The 23393-nt window shown below is 42.5% G+C and overlaps 1 protein-coding gene across 2 annotated transcripts in view; it reads left to right on the top strand.

Annotated features, from left to right (window-relative positions):
- The window catches only part of MYOM1 (myomesin 1), a 164033-nt gene extending 142286 nt beyond the window's left edge, over window positions 1–21747 (top strand). For both annotated transcript variants that reach the window (XM_066246490.1, XM_066246491.1), the window contains 9 exons: window positions 7026–7139; window positions 8574–8661; window positions 10329–10367; window positions 10457–10562; window positions 14012–14175; window positions 16890–16926; window positions 17582–17604; window positions 19526–19581; window positions 20964–21747. In XM_066246490.1, the coding sequence (XP_066102587.1) occupies window positions 7026–7139; window positions 8574–8661; window positions 10329–10367; window positions 10457–10562; window positions 14012–14175; window positions 16890–16926; window positions 17582–17604; window positions 19526–19581; window positions 20964–21254 (918 nt within the window). In that variant the 3' untranslated portion in view covers window positions 21255–21747. The remainder of the gene's footprint in view (window positions 1–7025; window positions 7140–8573; window positions 8662–10328; window positions 10368–10456; window positions 10563–14011; window positions 14176–16889; window positions 16927–17581; window positions 17605–19525; window positions 19582–20963) is intronic.
- Window positions 21748–23393: the final 1646 nt, after the last annotated feature.

Raw genomic sequence — 23393 nt, 5'->3', positions numbered from 1 at the left:
CCTCACACCAGTCAGAATGGCGCTCATTAACAAAACAGCACACGATAGGTGCTGGCGAGGATGTGGAGAAAAGAGAACCCTCCTTCACTGCTGGTGGGAATGCAGACTGGTGCAGCCACTGTGGAAAGCAGTATGAAAATTCCTCAAAAAATTAAAAATGGAACTACCTTTTGACCCAGCTATGCTACTTTTAGGAATATATTCTAAGAATTCCAAAACACTGATTCAAAAGAAGAAATGCACCCCCATGTTTATTGCAGCATTGTTTAAAATATCAGTGGATGATATAATCAGTGGATGAGTGGATTAAAAAGCAGTGGTACATATACACATGGAATACTATGCAACCACAAAAAAGAAGGAATTCTTACCTTTTGTGACAGCATGGATGGACCTGGAGATTATTATGCTAAGTGAAATAAGCCAGGCAGAGAAAGGCAAATATCATATGATCTCACTTATATGTGGAATCTAATGAACAAAGTAAACTGGGGAACAGAATAGAGGCAGAGGCAGGGTCACAGGGAGCAGAGGGACAGCTGTCAGAGGGAAGGGGGATGAGGGGATGGGATCAGAGGTGAAGGGATTAGTGAAATTATATACACATAACACAGAGATACAGATAGCAAGACAGCAGGTCCCAGAGGGAAGGAGGGAAGAGAGTTAGGAAGAAGAGTACAAAGGGGGTGTAATAGGGTGGCATGTGGTTGGGTGGTGAGAGTGTTATATTGAGTGTGACACTTAAATCCATGCTAACACAATAATTTTTTAAAAAAAATATTGGAAGGCAACATAATTATTCTTATTCATTACCCACACTTTATCAAATTAGAATAGACTTTTTTTTTTTTACAAAGTCAGAGAGAGGGAGAGAGAGGGACAGACAGACAGCAATTGAGAGAGATGAGAAGCATCAATCATCAGTTTTTCGTTGCGACACTTTAGTTGTTCATTGATTGCTTTCTCATATGTGCCTTGACCATGGGCCTTCAGCAGACCGAGTAACCCTTTGCTTAAGCCAGTGACCTTGGGTCCAAGCTGGTGAGCTTTACTCAAACAGATGAGCCCGCGCTCAAGCTGGGACCTCAGGGTCTCAAACCTGGGTCCTCCGCATCCCAGTCCAACATTCTTTCCACTGCGCCATTGCCTGGTCAGGCTAGGATAGTCATTTTTAATTAAAAAATTTTAAAGTAGTACTTCTTTAAAAGACTTTATTCATTTTAGAGAGAAAAGAGATAAAGAGAGAGAGAGAGGAGGGGGTGGGAGCAGGAAGCATTAACTCCTATATGTGTCTTGACCAGGCAAGCCCAGGGTTTCAAACTGGCAACCTCAGCATTTCAGATTGACACTTTATCCACTGCGCCACCACAGGTCAGGCTAAGAGCAGTTTTAGGTTCACAGAAAGTTGAAGATTTCCCATATGCACCCTTGTCCCACACATGCACAACCACCGCCGTTGAGCACATCACCCAACAGAGTGATTCATTTGTTACAGTTGATGAACCTGCACTGACACGTCATTCTTACCCGAAGTCTATAGTTTACATTGTGGCTCACTCTTGATGTGGTACGTTCTGTGGGCATGGAAAAGTGTATCAATGACATGTACTCACTATTATAGTCTTATGCAGAGTGTTTTGACTGCCCTAAAAGGCCTCTGTGCTCCACCCATTCAAAGCCCCCACCCTCCTTTTTAAATTATTAACCTCAGAAGAATCTCACATTGTCTCTGCTTTAGGCCAAATCTACATTCTAAGTGGTACATCTATTCCAGAATCATTCCAGCTACACAGTGTCTCCATGGGAGTATAGCAATTTCCTATCTAACTTGTGTGACTAGCACAATTCTTTTGTGCATTGGCAGCTCTGCTGCTGCTTTGAGACCACAGTGCTGTGATGAAGGAGAGGCAAAGTGTTTACAGCTCACAACCAATCGTTTTATCAGGTCTTTGGACAGACTTGAATAAACAATTCATGTAGCATTCTGCATTGTTTTGTACCTTAGCATGTGGTGCTGTTCACCTGAGTGGATCATCAAAATGTTTTGGATAAAGAACTCTGCTGGATGAGGTTGAAGTGTGATGGTTGTTTTGGTAGACAGGCACTCCGGGGTAGAAGTGTGGATTTGGCATACACTTGTCATTATAAAAGCTAGAACTTAAGTTCCCTAGTCTCTTCTAGGTCTGATGAAATTCAAAGAAACAGCAGTCTAACAGATATGTGTAACAAAAATGAAATCTAGGTTTTATCCTCTCAGGAAATGGCAATGTTTGAAAAACGATTTCTCAGGCCACAGCTAAAAGCCTTACTGCCTCTCTCTCTCCCCTAACTGGCCACTTCCGTGTGGGCCCATCCTGGTTTTCTCCTCCGTGCTGCCCACCCCAGAAACCATACCTTTCCCAGAGGCCACATGACCATCCTCTTTCTTTCTGTGTGACTTATTGCACTAGCCTCTGGGAGGTGAGCTCTAAGTGTCCTGTCTGCTGGCTTTCCTCGGGAGAATGAACCCCTTACCCAAATTCTGAGCAACCAAGGGGAGCCAAGGAAAAGGTCTGAATATTTATAATGCTGTATTTATGCTGTTCCAGTGTCTACAGTGGCCTTCTGCTTTCAGTTTCTCTGACCAAATCTTTTCTCAAGACCCAGTTCAGTCATCTCCTCCAAAGGGGTTTCTCCCTCTCAGCCTGGATCGAAGGAACCTTCCTCTGTCCTCCCCTAGCTCTTTGTTACATTACTATGGCAATTTATATATTTATCACAGTTAATACAGTACGTGTAGCCCAACATTCAGACTCATGAGACTATCATGGGCCCCACTTAGAACTAGTCTACTCAAAAGAATATACGGTAAGGACCCAGGTTGCCTAAAGCGTGGTGCTGAGCATTCTTCTCCTGCAAGAGTGCACGTTGGGAGTGCCACCTTCAGATGACAGTTCAGTTGAAAGGAGACAAGATCCACTTTGGTCAGGTGCAGGAAACACCTTGGCTTTCAAAATACATGATCCCCTGAGGAGCCAATACCCTTTATAAGCAAAGCTTTCAGGGTTCTCAAAAGGGATATACCCAAATTATAAGAATCAGTATACTCAGGAAATTCCAAAATTATACGGTCCATTTCTAGTTCCTCCGGGGACAGATGCAGCTTTCCAATCAAGGGTGACTTCTATCATCAGCAATGTTGCCTCACAACACACTTACTACAATTCAGGAACCAGTTTATAGGATCATAAAGGATATTTGTACTGGTTTCACTGCTTGTTACTAGTGTTAGTTTTTATTTTAATTTATTAACTGAAATTGTTTAACATTCTAAGCCTTACATATCCTTCTTTTTAATGAGTTATAATTGACACACAATAAGTTTAGCTAATATTCATTAGGTAGGGTTTAATAAATTATTTGATTAGCAATTTTGAGGAAACTCACTTAAATCTGGTATCCACACATCATATTGTACCATAAGTTTCAAATGGCTGACCAACTGTATACTAATGGTAAAAGGGATCTTGAGCCTTACTTACGATGTTTAAATTTTTTACAAAGAAGAGTATATTGATGTATTTCTCAATTAAAATTTTACAAAAAAATTAAGACTTCAAAGAAATTAAAGACGATACAGATAAATGAAAGCATATACAGTGCTCTTGGATAGGAAGTATTAACATTGTTAAAATGTCCATACTAGGCCTTGGCAAGTTGGCTCAGTGGTAGAGCATCAGCATGGCATGTGGAAGTCCTGGGTTTGTTTCCCAGTCAGGGCACACAGAAGAAGTGATCATCTGCTTCTCCATCCCTCCTTCCCTTTCTCTCTTTCTCTCATCTCCTCCTGCCACCATTGCTCAAATGGTTTGAGCAAGTTGGCCCTGGTTGCTGAGGATGGCTCTATGGCCTTGCCTCAAGCACTAAAATAGCTCAGTTGCCAAGCAATGGAGCAGCGGTCCCAGATGGCTAAAGTATCCCCCAGTAGGGGGCTTGCTGAGTGGGACCCAGTTGGGGCACATGCAGGAGCTTGCCTCTCTGCCTCCCCACCTCTCACTTAATAAAACAAAAAAAAGTCCACACTACTTAAAGCAATTTATAGATTCAGCACAATTCCTATTATACCAATAACATATTTCACAGAACTAGAACAAATAATCCAAATATTTATATGAAACCACAAAAGACTCTGAATAGCCACATTAATCTTGAGAAAGAACAAAGTTAGAGTAATCATACTACCTGTTATCAAACTATTCCACAAGACCATAGTAATAAAAACAGCATGATAATGACATAAAACCGACATATAGATCAACGGAACAGAATAGAGAGCCCAGAAATTAAATCATTCCTATATGGTCAATTAATACCTGACAAAGGAGGCAAGAACATACAATGGGATAGGGACAGTCTATACAATAAATGGTGCTGAGAAAAATAGACAGATACATGCAAAATATTAAATTAAACCAACTTCTTACATTATATACAAGAATAAACTCAAAATGGATTAAGACTTAAATGTAAGACTCAAAACCATAAAACTTCTAGTAGAAAGCATAGTAAAATCTTGGACATTTCTCTTAGTAATATTTTTTCTGATATATATCTTTGGGCAAGAGAAACAAAAGAAAAAATAAGCAAATGGGACTACATCAAACTGAAAAGTTTTTGCATAGCAAAAAAACCCATCAACAAAATGAAAATATAGCTCACTGAATAGGAGAACATATTCATCAATGATATATCTGATAAGGGGTTAATATCCAAAATTTAAAAAGAACTCATACAACATAACACACAAAAGAAAATCTAATTAAAAATGGACAAATGACCTGAATAAACAATGTTACTAATCATCAGAGAAATGCATATTACAACCACAATGAGATTTCACCTCATACCTGTCAGAATGACTATCATCAATAAATCAAAAACAACGAGTACTGGCGAGAATATGGACAAAAGGGAACCCTTGTGCACTGTTGGTGGGAATGCAGATTGTTGGTGGGTGTGCACAGTGGTGCAGCCACTGTGGATATCAGTATGGAGGGTCCAGTGATGGAATTCAAGTAATTTAACAACCAGTTCTCTGCCCTAATCAGTGTTTTAAGTATATAAAAAAAGATATACCGGAAGGTAGTTTATTATTTCATGCATTTAATACTTAAATAAGAACAATAAAAGAGGTTCACAAAACTAGATTATGTTATAAGAAAGAGTTTTAAAATATTAATGAAAAATATTAAATAAACCTGACAACATTAAAACTATTATTTAAGGTATTTCCATATTGCTTCTTGATTGGCGTCCTCACTTGCAGCTTTTTTCACCTATGGATGGAACAAACATTACTACGGGTGCTTAGAATACGCTGTTATCCAGATGAACGTTAAAAAAGTGTAAGGAATGTAAAATTTGTGATTTCTACTTTGGAGAGAACCCTGATTACAAATACCACTTTAACAACTGGATTGCCAAACTCAACAAAAAATTAGGTATCAGTTCTGCTGAACCAATGCAAACCGGCTGAATCCCACCACTGGGAGGGTCCTCAAAATATAGTATTAAAATTGAACTGCCTATGACCCAGAAATTTTGCTTCTAGGTATATATCTGAAGAAACCCAAAACACTAATGTGAAGGAATATATACACACCTTTGTTCACTGCAGCATTATTTATAAAAGTCAAGCTATGGAAGCAACCCAAGTGCCCATCAATAGACAATTGGATAAAGAAGTGATACATGCCTGATCTGTGGTGGCGCAGTGGATAAAGTGTCGACCTGGAAACACTGAGGTCGCCAGTTCAAAACCCTGGACCTGCCTGGTCAAGGCACATATGGGAGTTGATGCTTCCTGCTACTCCCCCCTTCTCTCTCTCCTCTCTAAAATGAATAAATAAAAAGAAAAAAGAAAAAAAAAAGAAGTGATACATATATACAATGGAATATTACTTGACCAATAAAAGGAACAAAATCTTATCATTTGCAACAGCAAATGGCCCTAGAGGGTATATGCTAAAGTGAAATAAATCAGTCAGACAAAGACAAGTACCATATGATGTCACTTATATGTGGAATCTACAGAACAGTAGAAATGAACAAACAGAAAAAGAAACAGACTCAGATATAGCGAACAGTCTGAAGGTGGCCAGAGAGGAGGGGAGTTGGGAGCCTGGGTGAAAGGTGAAGAGATTGAGAAATACGGATTGGTAGTTACAAAATAATCACGGGGATGTAAAGTACAGCATAAGAAATTAATATTGTAATAACTATGTACGACGCTACTTTGGTACTGGAAATACTGGGGAGACGCTGTGTAGAGTGTGTGATTGTCTAACCACTGTGTGGTACACCTGAACTAATACAGATTAATATCGAAGGTAATCTGTAGTAGAAAAAATTAAAGGCGATGCACCAATTTAAGAAAGAAAATAAAGACTTCATACAAATGAAGAAAATAATCACTAAGACCCCACCCACTGAATAAATGGGCAAATGTACATACAATTTCCCAAAGAGGTAATACAGCTATAAACAAACATGAAAAAAAAAATGTGTAATCTCATTAAAAAAACTTTTTAACATAATTTCCCTCCACATTTATTTACAAAGCTTCATTTATCTTTTAAAAATATTTAGATATATATTTGGGAGTTTACTTGTTCTGTTCCTTTGATAAAGCCATTTGTTTTATCATGTGACACAGATTATACTTTAATCTGATGGGAATTTGTCTTCCTATGGTTTTCAGATTTTTATTTTAACTTCAGTCTGTATGTTAGAGTGTACATATCTATTCTTTCTTTTCTCGTCCACTAGATGATATTAAGTTAATTTCTGCTGCTGGAAATAGTGATGCTATTGATTTAGGTTTAGGCATTTGTATTCACTTTATTCTAAATTCTTTGAATTAATTCCTTTAGCATCTTCTGACTCTAAGTTTACTGCTTTTAATTCCCTCCAATGCCACATTAACAACTACTCATACAAGTGGTATTCCCTTATTTTGAGAAGTATAATTATGGGTTTTTCTCTAGGTGGCAAATATTAAGAAGGAGACCCATATTTTGTGGTACAAAGATGAAAGGGAGATATCGGTGGATGAAACGCATGACTTTAAGGATGGTATATGTACCCTGCTTATAACAGAGGTAGGTGACTATAAATATGAAATATATTAGTTCTGTACCCTACTTTCTCTCCCAAACCAGAGACTAGATTCTGTAACCCTTTGCCCTGGTAATATCTTACTTCTAACCGCTCCTAAGATCCCTGACCTGCCTCCACCTAAAAAGCAAACTGTGGCCCTGGCTGGCTGGCTCGGTGGATAAAGCAACGTCCCAGCATATGGACATTCCAGGTTTGATTCCTGGTCAGGGTACACATGAGAATCAACCATCTGCTTCTCTTCCTCTCCCTCTCTTGCTTCTCTCCCTCTTCCCTGCCCACAGCCAGTGGCTCAGTTGGTTCCAGCGTAGATCCCAGGTGCTGAGGATAGTTGGTTGGTCTGAGTGTGTCAGTCCCAGACACTAAAAATAGCTTGGTTGATTCAAATATCTGCCCCAGACAGGGGTTGCTGGGTGGATCCCAGTTAGGGTGCATGCAAGAGTCTATCTTACTATCTCTCCTCCTCTCACTTAAAAAAAAAAAAGCAATCTGTAGGAACACAAGTACTTCTTTCACCTTGTGATATGCATGGATTTGTCATATATCCAACCAATATTGGCTGAGCAACCTGTTTTCATAGATGGGTGAGTGGCAGGGAATTAAGTGGATCTTCCTTCGTTGTTTTTTTTTGTTTGTTTGTTTTTTGTGTTTGGGGTTTTTTTAAAGTGAGAGGTGGAGAGGTGGCGGGGAGGCAGAGACAGACTCCTACATTCACAGTGTCCATGATTTATCTGGCAAGCCCCTACCAGATGGTGTTCTGCCCGGCTGGGCTGCAGCTCCATTGCTCAGCAACCAAGCTATTTTAGCACCTAAGGCTGAGGCCATGGAGCCATCCTCAGTGCTCGGGGCTGACTTTGCTCAAACCACTCAAGCATTTGAGCCATGACTATGGGAGGGGAAGAGAGAGTGAGAGATGGAGGGGAGGGGTGGAGAAGCAGATGGGCACATCTCCAGTGTGCCCTGACTGGGAATTGAACTGGGGACTTCCACAGACTAGGCTGATGCTCTACTACTGAGCCAACTGGCCAGGGCTTCATTTGCTCTTAAGCCTCATGATAACTTTTTCCCTAAAAGGATGATAAGAATAGTATTCATTTAAGTATAGATTTTTATATCCTTTTTGTCTGAAAGAACTTGCAAATATATGTGGTCACTAGTTTTTTAATATGAAGGCAGAGTAAAGGGTAAGGACTTTAAGTTTCAAATCAATTATAGCCTTAGAAGGTGAAAAATCAGGACTGCTAGGTCAAATTCTAATGGATAGGTTTATCTGTGAACTGTTTTTTGCTCACGTGGTTAGACACTTGTTCAGTGTGTGTTTTGATGGCAGTTCCATAAATAACAGGACTAAAAATACACAAACACCAGACCCTGAGGCTACAATAAGCTGCAATGTGGTATATCTATTCCTCCCTTAGTTTTCCAGGAAAGATGCTGGAACTTATGAAGTTATCCTGAAAGACGACAGAGGAAAAGATAAGAGCAGATTGAAGCTTGTGGATGAAGGTCAGTCCGCCAGCTGCTGGGGTCTCTTTGGTGTGTCCTGTGCTCAGGTTACCAGAATTATGAGGGAGGCTGAGCTGATGATCAAAGTCATGCTGATATTTTGTCCACCCACAGATGTTTTAATTGAAATTCCAGCAGAGTGAACTATTATTGTACTAAAAATACTTCACTTTTAGTCTTACTAGAAATCAGATGTGTACTTTTGATCCTCAGAAATTTTTTTTTTTTTTTTTTGTATTTTTCTGAAGGTGGAAACAGGGAGAGACAGTCAGACAGACTCTCGCATGCACCTGAGCACCCGACCGGGATCCACCCGGCACACCCACCAGGGGGCGACGCTCTGCCCACCAGGGGGCGATGCTCTGCCCCTCCGGGGCGTCGCTCTAGCGCCTGGGGCAGAGGCCAAGGAGCCATCCCCAGCGCCCAGGCCATCTCCGCTCCAATGGAGCCTCGCTGCGGGAGGGGAAGAGAGAGACAGAGAGGAAGGAGAGGGGGAGGGGTGGAGAAGCAGATGGGCGCTTCTCCTGTGTGCCCTGGCCGGGAATCGAACCCGGGACTTCTGCACGCCAGGCCAACGCTCTACCACTGAGCCAACCGGCCAGGGCCAACCCTCAGAGAATTTATAGTTCACATTCCACTAGGGCAGTGGTTCTCAACCTTTCTAATGCTGTGACCCCGCAATACAGTTCCTCATGTTGCGGTGACCCCAAACCAAAAAATAATTTTGGTGGCTACTTCATAACTGTAATTTTGCTACAGTTATGATTCGGAATGTAAATATCTGATATGAATTATGTAATTTCCGATGGCTTTAGGCGACCCCTGTGTTTTGGTCGTTCGAGCCCCGCTGGGGTCCTGACCCACGGGTTGAGAACCGCTGCACTAGGGGCTTGTTTTCAATATAAATTATTATTTTTGTTTCAACTCTATTAAAAATATTACAGGATCAAGAACTGAAATGTACGTTACAAAATCATCTACTCTTAGAAGGTGACAAGATTTATATGTGAAACTCTAAGCCTGTCAGTTATTAGCAGAGCAAGAAGGCAATTTCCACTTTTCAGAGACTTAAGGACAGATATATTATGGCAACAAAGATACTCTGTGACTCACAAACTTCCAATTTTGTTCCTGAACAAGATCTTTAACAATATTGCTAATGCACAGCAGAAGTTTGACTTTGATTTCACCTTCCTAATTCTTGGTGGAGCCAGGACTAAATGTGTTTCTTGGCAAAAAGCATTATTAGACTGCAAAATATCAGGTTAATAGGTGGTTAATTCATTATGGATTGATGACACGGATAAGCAAACTTCCTCTAATATGAACTAAGGCTTCCTGGGGCTTAAGAAGAAGAGAATCTTAAAGCCAAGAAACTTCCTGGAAATCTCACTGTGGCTCTTTCTCTAGAATGTAAATATAATGAAAGTTATAGAGAATTAAAGGAAAAAAATATCAAAATAAGATATTTCCTCCCCTCACTTTTGATAAAAATTGAGTTATTCACTTCAAGAGCACTTATTATCAATTGACCAATAAATTCACCCTGTAACCAATACCCTTCACCAGACAGAATATTTCTGAGAGCACAATGCTGACAGTTTGAGATTTGACTTTAACCTGAGCGTTGTAATGCTAAAGCTTTGTCTTTGAATCTCTGTCCATAGCCTTTCAAGAACTGATGACTGAAGTATGTAAGAAAATAGGTAAGTTAAAATGTTCTCACTATGACAGTGTTTCATTATTCAACTGGCGGGCTTATAGGTGTTTGAAATATGCTGGTTTCTTCTTTCAGCTTTGTCTGCTACAGACCTGAAAATCCAGAGCACGGCTGAGGGCATCCGGCTGTACTCTTTTGTTACTTACTACCTGGATGATCTGAAAGTTAACTGGTCCCACAAGTAAGTAAGTGGAAAATTAAATGCTGGGTAGAAAAATCTTTCCTTGTTGGAGTTTAAAAAGTGGCAAAGACAACAGCAACCCTCTGTGTTCTCAGTCTGCTTACTTCTCAGATCTGATGTTGATGACTATAGAACAGAAGCACCTAGACCATTCCCTTCGTGTGAGTAAGCACCTTCCCTCAACACATGCAGGGGATGCCTAAGAGCATCTGTATTTGTAATCAGGGAAGTGCCACAATTTGTAAACATCTTTATAACGTGATCTCCACCTCCAGACGGTCGTGTTTGGACTTTCTGCTTTGCAGGCATCCACAGCCAGGTTCTGATTCTTTCTTTCTATACACAGCTGACCCATGCCATGGTTTAGGACAAAACTGAAGCAGCATGCACCAGGAGATACCAAATTTCCTGTTCTATGAGTTAGTGCCCAAGTTCCTTATTGTTGTTTATAGTAATCAGCATAGTTGGTCATTACCATGTCTCCTGTCCACCCTTGGAAGGCTTTGGAGACCTCAAGATCACTTTGGAAAAATGTATTTGAACTGAATTGAGCCTGGAGATCTGTTCTAATCCTAGGTTTCCTCTGTGGAGTTTAGAGGGATTCCTTTTAAATTCAGCTCTGGGATTAACAACAGCCAACATAGGTCTCTAGGTCAAACCAGTTCTCCCATTTATACTGTGGGTGTTATCCTTAACCTCTGTGCTTCCTTGAAGTTTTCTGCTGAAAGAGAACAGCAGCCTGGCATGGAAATCTGACAGACACAGCCACCTTGAGCCCACTCTTAGGGTGCAGCTGTCACTCATTCCCAAAGGCCTGAGACCCACTGAACAGTGCGGCACTGGCGTCCCCAGGAAGGGGCGGATACCAATGCTTGTTTATATCTTCCCTTCAGAGGCTATTTACAATATACCTGGCGCTGTTCCGAGCCACTTAGATGTAGGAATTCATTTACTATACCCAAACCTTCACTTCAGTAAAGAGGAAATTCAAGCAGGGGATCACACAGCTAAGTAGTCAATGGAGGGCTGAGCCCAGGCAGCCCGGCTTCAGGGGACCCTGACCTGGCACTGCCGCTGCGATCAAGTTGCATTAAAAATCTAGATTAACACTTAACCAGATCGGGGTCCCATAGGCAATCATTGCTGTTTTCTTTTTAAAGGGACTTATTATGTGGAACAGTGTTTTAGCTATTTATTTGTTTGTTTGTTTATTATTGTTATTAATTTCCTGAGTTCTAAAAAATGAAAAGTAAAACTGCAATGTAGAATTTTGCGGGTTTCATTCCTCTGTTCAATTTCTTTCAGAATACATTATAGAAAAGCAATTCTAAGTTAAAATATAGATCAAATTCCAGGAAATTTCTCTGTGGTATCTAAGGCATCTTAATATATTGTTGTGAAGAATAAGAGAAGATAAATTTGAATCGTCAAAATGCTTTAGACATCTCTAAAAGGATTACTTGTTCAAAAAAGTTAGAATGGCCCTGGCTGGATGGCTCAGTGGTCAAGTATGGGCCCAGTGTTTGGATGTCCCGGGTTTGATTCCCAGTCAGGGCACACAGGAGAAGAGCCTATCTGCTTCTCTACCTCTCCCCCTCTCACTTTTCCCTCTCTCTTTTTCTCTTTCTCTCTCTCTCTCTCTCTCTCTCTCTCTCCCCCCTCCCCTCCTGCAGGTTTGTTTAGAGTGAGTTGGCCCCAGGCACTGAGGATGGCTCTATGGCCTCCATCTTAGGTGCTAAAAAATGGCTCCAGTTGCAACAGAGCAAGGGCCTCAGATGGGCAGAGCATCACCCCCTAGTGAGCTCACCAGGTGGATCCCAGTTGGGGCTCATGCAGGAGTCTGTCTCTATCTCCCCTCCTCTCACTAAAACAAAAAAGAAAACAAAAGTTAGAACATTGAGTTTTGAACAAACTGCTTAGACTAGCAAAGCATAAGCTTCTAACATTATTTAGTCTAGTCAGTTAAGTGAAATTTTGTGAGTCCTTGATTCAGGAGTCAAGGGTGGCCCTCACTATCTTTATGTAGGAATGCAACACAATGGGGAAAAATCTTGAAATAGGGTTTTGTCTTGACTTTGCTCCTATTTCCTTGGATCTTAAGCAAGTTATTTAATTTTCTGAATCTCACTCAATAATACCTGTTCTATCCCATAACACTGATGGACCCAAGGAAAGAATGAAATTAATAGCATTTTCTAAACCATAAAGTGCTTTACAAATTTAAGGTACTATATGCATGTTAGCCAGCGATTAAAGAATTCCAACATTTATTATAGCAGAACAGAGAACTGTCTGTCTTTTTAGCTAAGACATATATATTGCTCAGGCTAAAGTCTATGGGTATAGATGGGTTCCTTTATCTTATATTTTATGGCATTTTTATTTTCATATCTTTTATAGAATTACTATATAAGAAACCTGCTGACTATTTATTTGAAAGCAGAAATGTTTTGGTGGTGATGTTTTTCTATGTTTTTTAAAGTTTATTTTGATTATTAAAACTATAAACATACATGCTTCTTTTAAAAAATATATTTATAATACCATATTAAAAGTTAGAAAGTGTTTATAATATGATATTATTCATAGTTTTCCTATTCAGAATATGCACATTTTGGTGTGATACTTTGGTCTTTTCTCTATGCATAATTATTAATAAAATTAGGTAGTTTTTGTCCAGTGCCTTTTTCTCTATTTCTTTAAAGTGACTTTTAACATCAGTGAGAACCTCTACCTTTCCTTACCTCATCTATAATAGTGATATTTCTAGATCTCCAGATGATAAAACAAAGGGTTTTTATTTTCTTGCAAAGAACACAGTGTATGGGCCTGCTTTGGACCTCCTCTAAAATACTGAGAAACTCACACCCAGGGACAGAGACGGTGTCTCATTCATTTTGGCAGCAACTCTGCTTTTCATTTACTCTCGGTCTTCCTAAAAGTGCGCACTTATGTGTGCTTTAAATACCTTTGTAATAACTTATGCCAATAGATGCCAGCCGCAGATGAACCTCTTTAAGTTTGTTTTTTGACCAGCTTATAAAATCTGATTTATATTCATAGACATTTGCATGAAATATGCAATAACTTAATATGTACCTTGGTCTTTTTGCTTTAAAGATTCCCTTAGTTCTACAAATAAGTCCAAACAAAACAAAGATAATTAATACCACTAAGAAGTATTGAATTTGCAATCTGCCTGGGCCCCAGACTGCTACTGGGAGTTAAACGTGTGACTCTCAGACCCCACCCTCATGGCCACGCTGTGTCTTGGAATCCAAGTTCAGTGACTCAGGGCCCCTCATTTCTCTGAAGCAGTAGAACATGTGTGGATCTCATATTATTTGAAAACCTATGAAACTTTATGGTGAGACCATCAATAAGAGACAAAGTAAAAGTCAGCTGTGGATAAAAGCAAATAATAATAATGTTTTCTTTGATTTAAACAGTGGGACTGCCATTAAGTACACAGACAGAGTTAAGACTGGGGCCACTGGGGAGCAGATCTGGCTGCAAATCAATGAGCCCACTCCAAATGACCAAGGGAAATACATAATGGAGCTCTTTGATGGCAAAACGGGACACCATAAGACAGTGGATCTTTCTGGAGAAGGTAAATGGATATTCTACAGATTTGAACTTATTATAGAAGAGTAGGCTTTCTTAAAAGAATGAAGAGTGGGCCCTACCGAATAGCTCAGCTGGTTAGAGCACCATCCTAATACACCAAGGTTGTGAGTTCAATTGCCGTCAGGGCACATACAAGAATCAACCAATTAATGCCTAAAAAATAGAAGAACAAATCAATGTTTCTCTTTCTCTCCCTTTGTCTCTCCATAAAATTGATAAATAAAATAAATTTTAATAATAAAGGGTGAAAAGAGGTCATTATGTTTGCCTATTGCAAGATATTTAGAGTTTTTGTTTTTGTTTTTTTACAGACAGAGAGAGAGTCAGAGAGAGGGATAGATAGGAACAGACAGACAAGAAGGCAGGAAGGGAGAGAGATGAGAAGCATCAATCATCAGTTTTTTGTTGTGACACCTTAGTTGTTCATTGATTGCTTTCTCATATGTGCCTTGACCATGGGCCTTCAGCAGACTGAGTAACCCCTTGCTCGAGCCAGCAACCTTGGGTCCAAGCTGGTAAGCTTTGCTCAAACCAGATGAGCCCATGCTCAAGCTGGCGACCTTGGGGTCTCGAACCTGGGTCCTCTGCATCTCAGTCTGACGCTCTATCCACTGTGCCACCGCCTGGTCAGGCATATTTAGAAATTTTAATAAAGCAGTTTAAATTCAGCTGTGATGGTAGAAGCAAGAATTTCAATGGGTAGAAAATCATTGAAAAGTAAACATTATTCTTTCAAGATGCATAGAGAAAAGGGCAGATTGATTTACAATCATTTGAATAAGAACAAACACTGAAAAAACATAGCTTTACGGTGATTGAGATTTGAGTGTATTCCTGGAGTCCAAGCAACCAGTTGAATGGGAAGGACGGAAGATGTGAGCGAAGGGGAACAAGTGATGTATCAGCGTTCTGAAGGACAGAAGGTTGGAGATCCAGGGCAGAAGGGGAGTAGGTGTGAATAAGCAAAGACAAAAATTGAGAAGAACAGAAAGAGGTTGGAAAAAGTGGATCCTGATGGCCTCAGATTTCTTGGTCATCTGCTGAGAGAACGGGGGTTCTGGGGAGACTGAAGAAGAGAAGAAAGTCACGAGAAACGTGGAAAAGAACATCTCTGTTCTTCTACCCAAGAACAGAGGGTAGAAGAACAGAGATGAGAGGTGATGCGCAACTACTAATTAAAAATTTAAAAGTTAAAGAATACACAATCATAAATAATTAATTAAAAACACCGTACCATTTCTCTCTCCTGGTACTATACTCTTCACCTTATTTATTATTTCCGTAAAGAAGAAAACAGTCTGTATGAAGATACCAGAAGAGATTGGGGACTGATATTTTCTTCCACCTCTTCATGTATTAAAATGCAACCTAAATATGCAATAACTCTCAGTATTTTAATCCTCAGAGAGTAAGTTCCTAATTTAGAGAAGCCCTTCAACCCTGCCTGGGGGCGTTTTGTGCTTGGTTTCCCAACCTCAGCCCCGCCCAGCCACGATGACAGGAAACACTTGCCGAGGGGTCTCTGTAAGGAATGGAGTGGCTGTCCCCAGGGACTCCACCCTCCAGGCCACATTGTGCCTGGGTCACATCCTGCAGTGGTAGAGATTTCTTCTACAGTCCATCTGATACTTTGAAACACAATAGGGAAAGGAAAATAAGAAGTGGATAGATAAATTTAAAACTTAAAAAAAAATTTCTTTTACACTCTGGCCCATCAGAGCCTATTATTTAACTATCCTGCTCTCAAATCCCCATTGAGAAAAAGGTCATGGATTGTCTACCAGCTGTGACATTGCCAGCAAACGCAGACTGGCTCACCCATGCCTCTCTCTCTCAGTGTGCTGTGGGCAAAAAAGAGTACTGAGCTCTTAGCCTGGGTTAGCCTAACTAGTCTACCTCCAGAGACTGAAGGCCAGGCTTCATGCTCATTTTTTCCAACTGTAAAAGGAAAGGTGTGGACTAGTATTATATAAATATTTTCTTGCTGTAAAATATTATGATTCCCAGACCACAGAGGCTCTTAAAGACAAGGTGAGAGAGATTTCTAAATGAAGCTGCCTTTTCACCGGAAGTCTTCAAAGTGGCTTACTTCTCAGACTCAGGGGGAAAAAAAAATTATTTTAGAACTCTGTAGCTCTCGTTTCCTGTCTCATTCGTCTTTTATCTCCTCTCCTACACAGCAGAGGAGCATTGCTTCTGGCAAGAGCTGGCACACGCTGTCACTGCAGTAACTGCCTGTGCTCTTTAATATAAATAGATGGACCTGACCACGCAACACAGAAACATCTAACTGGCTAGCTCAGCGGTCATGACATGTGGGATGATTTAATAAGAGAAAAGCCTTTTTGAAGCTCAGGATGCTTATTAGACAACCAACTTTTATTTGAAACAGACTTTTATTTCCATTTCATCTTTGGTAGAGCTAATTCTTTGCCTTTCCGTTTGAAGGGTTGAAGGTCTCTCACGGAACTGAGAGCTTCTAAAATCCACTTTTTCATATTTTCTACCGAGAAAGTAGGTATTTGGTCTCAAGTCCATCAAGTTGTAGAGTGAACGCAGGGGTACGATGTTATTCAGAGTCAGCTTAGTTTATATCTGCACTGACCACTGACCTCACGCTGTGAATTCTGATCAGCCCCTGTATGTCGTCAGTTCTGGGTGAGAAAATTCTAACTTCTCTTTTTTCCCCCCTTAAAGCGTATGATGAAGCCTTTGCTGAATTCCAGAGATTAAAGTAAGTATTTTCCCAGCGAACGCCATGTGCTTGCTCAGATTTCTCTGGAGCCCGCGTTTGCTGCGCCCCGCCCCTGAATGACAGAGTGGGTCTTGGCCCTGACCGGTTGGCTCAGTGGTAGAGCGTCGGCCTGGCATGCGGGGGACCCGGGTTCGATTCCCGGCCAGGGCACATAGGAGAAGTGCCCATTTGCTTCTCTACCCTCTCCCCTTCTTCCTCTCTGTCTCTCTCTTCCCCTCCTGCAGCCAAGGCTCCATTGGAGCAAAGATGGCCCGGGCGTTGGGGATGGCTCCTTGGCCTCTGCCCCAGGCGCTAGAGTGGCTCTGGTCGCGGCAGAGCGACGCCCCGGAGGGGCAGAGCATCACCCCTGGTGGGCGTGCCGGGTGGATCCCGGTCGGGCGCATGCGGGAGTCTGTCTGACTGTCTCTCCCCGTTTCCAGCTTCAGAAAAATACAAAACAAAAAACAAAAAAAAACAAAAACAAGACAGAGTGGGTCTTTCATTTCATCAAGCGCAGTCCAAACAGTGCTTCCCCCCGCTTTGCTGCCCAGCAAAATGTCTCGCAGGCTATGCAATGCAGTCGAGGTCAGCTGCTCTGAAATAACACTAAAACCAAATTCTTCTTTGTATGTTTGTTTGTGTCTCTCAACCACAGACAAGCTGCCATTGCCGAGAAAAGTAAGTAAACCCCCTTTCCATTCATTCCCGGTATAGTTTCAAAATACGACATTTATTTTTCTATTAACTACAGATGGAGGAGAGTGAAAGTAGGGTTGTTGTTTTTTTTTTCCTCTTTCCAAAAATAAAAAAGTTAGCTGCTCTACATGTGTTTTCATTTAGTCTGTTGAGTAAGAATGTCTATGAAAAGGTCTTAGGTTACAGTGTGAGACCATCACTCAGTTCTTAACTTGAGCTGACAGTCCAGAGAAATCTCTGGGCTGCAACTCACACCATAGGTTGTTAATCACTTGCAGCAGGCACAGCCTAGCATTAAGAATCTCTGTAAACTTGACATCAGGTAAATCACTGAAACCGCTCCTCCACCAAGCACCGCACATTTTCCCAAGAGCCCTGTAGGAGAAAAGATGCCGGGGAGGTCATTGGGTCACAGCAATTTAGAGCTGGAAGAGATGTTGGAGCTCTTCTAGCTCCAGGTTTTAAAACTTTTACAAGCCATGGAACACTTCATTCTTACAAAATCTTCTACGCAGACCCAGTATGTAAAATAGGTAAAGGCTGAGTTATCTTCATTGGCTCCCTGTCTCAGTACGCCAATCCTGACCTCCGCTCAGGCCCCTCAGGGGGATCCATGGGTGCTGTGCACATAGTGCACCCCTCCCCCCCCCATTCTACATGAAGGGACTGAGGTCCACACAGCAGTGTGATGCACTTAATATCACACAGCAAGTGGCACAGGGAACCAGATGTGGTGTACGGTACAGTGGAACCAGCAGGGGAATGCAGTCAACACTCAACGCTTTAGCCTGACTTCATGGAGAAGGGAATTGTAGAAATATGAATCAAAAGTCACACATTAATGAAGTAGGCCTAAAACTGAGCCTGTGGCAACCACTGCTTTAGTGCCAGAGAGGGTGACTTTGAGTGAATGGCAAAGGCGTCCCTCCCTGGAGCTGAAGCAGTTACACACAGAGCACATGGCTTGACTGGGGAGTCAGCCCTGGATTTCAGCACCTATGCTGTCTGTGGTTCCTTAACCTAGACCAGGGGTCCCCAAACTACGCCCCGCGGGCCGCATGCGGCCCCCTGAGGCCATTTATCCGGCCCCCACCGCACTTCCGGAAGGGGCACCTCTTTCATTGGTGGTCGGCGAGAGGAGCATAGTTCCCATTGAAATACTGGTCAGTTTGTTGATTTAAATTGACTTGTTCTTTATTTTAAATATTGTATTTGTTCCTGTTTTGTTTTTTACTTTAAAATAAGATATGTGCAGTATGCATGAGGATTTGTTCATAGTTTTTTTTTTTACAGTCCGGCCCTCCAATGGTCTGAGGGACAGTGAACTGGCCCCTGTGTAAAAAGTTTGGGGACCCCTGACCTAGACAGTGGCCCTGCGTAGCGCTACCAAGAGCTAGTAGAAGATGAGAAAGGAATAATTTGTAGGGAAAGCCTCAAAAAAAGCCCATGTCTACACGAACCCCCAGATCTCTGTCATAAAGCTTCCCATTATGCGACGTTTCTTAGTCATAGGAAAGCCCATAGAAGAGGCCGCACAGAGCGTTAAGGCTGTCCACAGAGATCTGCTCTGCCTCTTCAGGCTGAGCCCCGTTGAGCTGCAGAAGGGCCAGGACTGAAAATAGCCATGAAAATTATAAAGCAGGTCTTGGCCCAACAGCGCGATCTCAAGCTGATATATTAGGCACAGACGGAGGCACCTGCACTCATGAAAAATATGTGTGAAGAAGAATTAACATTCAGCATCACTGGAACATTTTTTTTATTTTGCATGTTAAAAGCAGGTATAAAATAACTGTAAGGAGAGGGAGAGTAAATTGGAAAATTGGTTCCCTAGGGTGGTTTTGTGAGTGTAAGCTTGACACTCCACATTTCAGAGATTAACCAAAACTAACTCTGCTTGCAGATCGCGCCCGGGTGGTGGGCGGTCTCCCCGATGTGGTCACCATCCAGGAGGGCAAGGTAAGCAAGGGGCACTCCTGTCCCCACTTCTTCCACACGAGGGACTTTTCCACTGTCTCAGACTTCATTCCTTCTCTTAAGACGCATCCCACCGTCTTCATCTTATGCCTTGGTTGTTTATGCTGGACTTCAGAATAGCCAGATATAAGGTCCAAAATGTAGACATTTTTCCAGTCATCTTAATATTTTGGGCCAGGCATCAGTATGCAAGTGTGTGTGATGTGGGCACATGTAGAGCACTTAGTATCTTTTCAGAGTTACCCTTTAAAATCATAAGAAGAGACCTGACCAGGTGGTGGCACAGTGGATAGAGCATCAACCTGGGACACTGAGGACCCAGGTTAAAAACCCTGAGGTCACCAGCGCCTATTGCTGGCTTGAGCACAGAGATCACTGGCTTGAGCAAGGGGTCACTGGCTCCAGCTGGAGCCCCCCCCCCCCTATCTAGGCACATAGGAGAAGCAATCAATGAACAATTAAAGTGCCACAACTATGAGTTGATGCTTCTCATCTCTCTCTCTTCCTTCCTGTCTGTCTGTCTTTCTCTTTCTCTGTCTTTGTCTCTCTCCATCTCTCTGATTCTCTCTAGGTAAAAAAAAAAAAATCATAAGAAAAATGTTTAATCATAACTGAATGACAAATATAATTCAAGGAATTGACCTCTGCCTGACCAGGTGGTAGCACAATAGGTAGAGTGTCAACCTGGGACACTGAAGACCCAGGTTCAAAACCCCAAGGTCACCAGCTTGAGCGTGGGATCATAGACATGACCCCATGGCCACTGGCTTGAGCCCAAAGGTCGCTGGCTTGAGGTCACTGGCTTGAGCACAGCCAGTAACATAATAAAATACTAGGAAATAGGAATACATTTTGGTAAAGCACCTTTGCAACTGCAGCAATTGAGTCAGGTTTGGAGGAGAAATAAAACAAGATGGAATTAGAAAATTAGTCACATTATCTGAAACAGTCGTTAGGATTCTGCCACAGGGCTCTGTGACGCACTTGGACTGTAAATGTGAACAGGTGGCGATTACGGCAATGAGATTTCTCTACTGAGACAGAGTTCAAAGTGCCACATGTGAGCAAAAGGCGTCCATCTGTGTTTACGAAAGCGGAAATGGAGATGGGGCTGGAAGCACACTCCATGTGGTTTTGATGATAAGCGTTCCTGAAGTCAGAAAGCCGATGCACTAAAGAAATTTTCTTAGGTTTGATTTCAAATTGTACCTAACTGACACAGGTGCATACACATAACAAGTTCAACCCTGACTGGGAACTTTGTATTCTCCTCCAATGAGTCATGCCACACTATCAGAGAATCCTTGAAGCTGGACCATTCTACTGTATATCATTTCTTCCCTCTCATGAAACCTGTTTTGCAGGTGCTTAATCTCACCTGCACTGTGTGGGGCGACCCGACTCCAGAGATCTCCTGGCTGAAGAATGAGAAGTCCCTGGACTCAGATGACCACTGCAGCCTCAGGTTTGAAGCCGGCAAGACAGCCTTCTTCACCATCAGCGGGGTGACCACCACCGACTCTGGCAAATACGGGCTGGTCGTGAAGAACAAGTATGGCTCGGAAACAAGTGACTTCACCATCAGTGTGTTCATCCCCGAGGAGGAGGCGAGGGTGGCTGCTGCAAAGCCTGAGAAAGGCACTAAGTCCAAGTGACCCGTCCCCGTGGGGAGGGCGTGCGCAGGGACCTCGCCTGGCCACCTGGTGTTACTTGGGCGCATACCGTTGGGGTTGAATGTAAGGGAGTGTTTGTGCTTTCTACTCCTTATTTTTGTGCTGGCTTGGGGGAAAAATTGTCAAATCTTTTATTTGTATAAAAAAAAAGCACCAACTAACATTTTAATAGTTAAGAAAATGCCATTGGTAGCACAAATATTAGGAGACAGTATTGAGCAAAAGACAGAAAAAGAGGGTGTTGAATGATGATCAGAGAGCAGATGAGTGTGTTGAGGAGCAGTCTGGATGTGGCTCGACTTTTCCTGTGAATTCTCACGGATTGCAGTTCTGCTCCGGCATCCTATGAAGGCAGAGGCTGGTGGTTAAGCAAACAGATGTGCTTCGTGTGTTGTTGAGATAGTGGTGTGCATTTCTGTTGGCGGCCTTTCAATATGGAACCTTCTCGGTATTAATAAACAGTCCTCACACCTTTTCTCTTCTTCTTGGCTGTTTCTGTCATTGACTGGCGCTCAGGTGGGTGCCCTCTGCTGCATCCCTCTTGTCACTTCTTGTAGCTCGTTAAATTCCTTTGGGTTAAAGCAGAACCTTCATCGCAGGGTCAGATCAATCATCCAAGGTCAATGGAGGTTCAGAATTATGAAACTCCTCTGTCACTGTACTTCTGTTAGCCTACTGGACAATCACATTGATCCCATTGTCAAGCTACCCAAAGTAATTGAATATAATGTGTCAATTAAGGCTAATAAGAGGGTGTGGGGTGTGTAGTGCTAGAAGTGGTGAATAAAAGGAGCCCTCACTCTAAATTGAGAGAACAGCCTGCTTTGGGGTCTGTGTCCCCTTGCAGGACATGCATACAGGCAACATTCTGCTTTAGGAAATTTGTTGTTCTCTCACCCCTGCTCTCATCCAACACACACACACACACACACACACACACACCACACACCACACACCACACACACACCACACACACCACACACACACACCACACACAATCACTCACATATCACTAGGGGAAAATACTGAAAGAAGGTCGCCCCTCCTCCTTCTTCCTGCCAGGAATCAGGGATGAAACAACAGACTCCCTTACATAGTTTGCAGGGGCACCTACACCTCCTCTCCTGTGCAAAGTTTGGGGCTGGAAATTGCATCTCATCTGACTATTGCCGATTCCCTAGTCTAACCAAGTGACCCCCGCCGTTGCCATGACATTCGTGACATCGAACACCAGGCAGGAGAGAGATGCTGTATTCTCACTAACAGGCATGGCAAATTGATGGGATCCCTGAGAGTCAATGGGACACTGTGGCGAGCAGCTGAGCTTAAGCGGTCTAAAGTTCTTCCTCCCTCAGCGAGAGGGCTCCCTCTAGACAAGTGGACCCAGAAAGGAAGAGGATGCCAGCAAGGGAGCAGGAGAGAGGAGAAAAGGGTGAAGCAGGGGGATCTGCATGTCAAGGAGCTGTGCAGGTAAGAGGCCCCTAAAACTCAGCATAGAATCTAAACTCACCCCTCACGAGACAGCAGCCGAGTCTCAGTGCTGGGAGAAGGGAGGGAGGTGTGTGCTTGCAGAACCCGCTGCCCCATCCCTCCATTCCACGCCACTGGCTCCCCAGTCGGGGAGAAAACAAGAAGGATTTGGAATCCGATGAAAAACAATTTTAAAACAATGTGTTCTAAATTCTGAAATTTAGGAAATCAGAGTGGGCTATTACTAAGATTCCTGCCCATCAGGGAGAGATGTGATGGAACATGGTGACTGTGAGGGCGAAAAATGACTTTCGTATTCATAGCTCTATAAGCTAAGCCCTCAATGAAATGGTTGTAAGAATTATTTCAGGCCCTGGCTGGTTGGCTCAGTGGTAGCACGTCGGCCTGGCGTGCGGAAGTCCTGGGTTCGATTCCCGGCCAGGGCACACAGGAGAAGCGCCCATCTGCTTCTCCACCCCTCCCCCTCTCCTTCCTCTCTCTCTCTTCCCCTCCCGCAGCCAAGGCTCCATTGGAGCAAAAGATGGCCCGGGCGCTGGGGATGGCTCCTTGGCCTCTGCCCCAGGCACTAGAGTGGCTCTGGTCACGACAGAGCAACGCCCTGGATAGGCAGAGCATCACCCCCTGGTGGGT

Source organism: Saccopteryx bilineata, chromosome 11, assembly GCF_036850765.1.
Source record: "Saccopteryx bilineata isolate mSacBil1 chromosome 11, mSacBil1_pri_phased_curated, whole genome shotgun sequence".
Classification (NCBI taxonomy): domain Eukaryota; kingdom Metazoa; phylum Chordata; class Mammalia; order Chiroptera; family Emballonuridae; genus Saccopteryx; species Saccopteryx bilineata.
The sequence above is the reverse complement of the archived record's forward strand: the minus strand, read 5'-3'. Positions and strand labels throughout refer to the sequence as shown.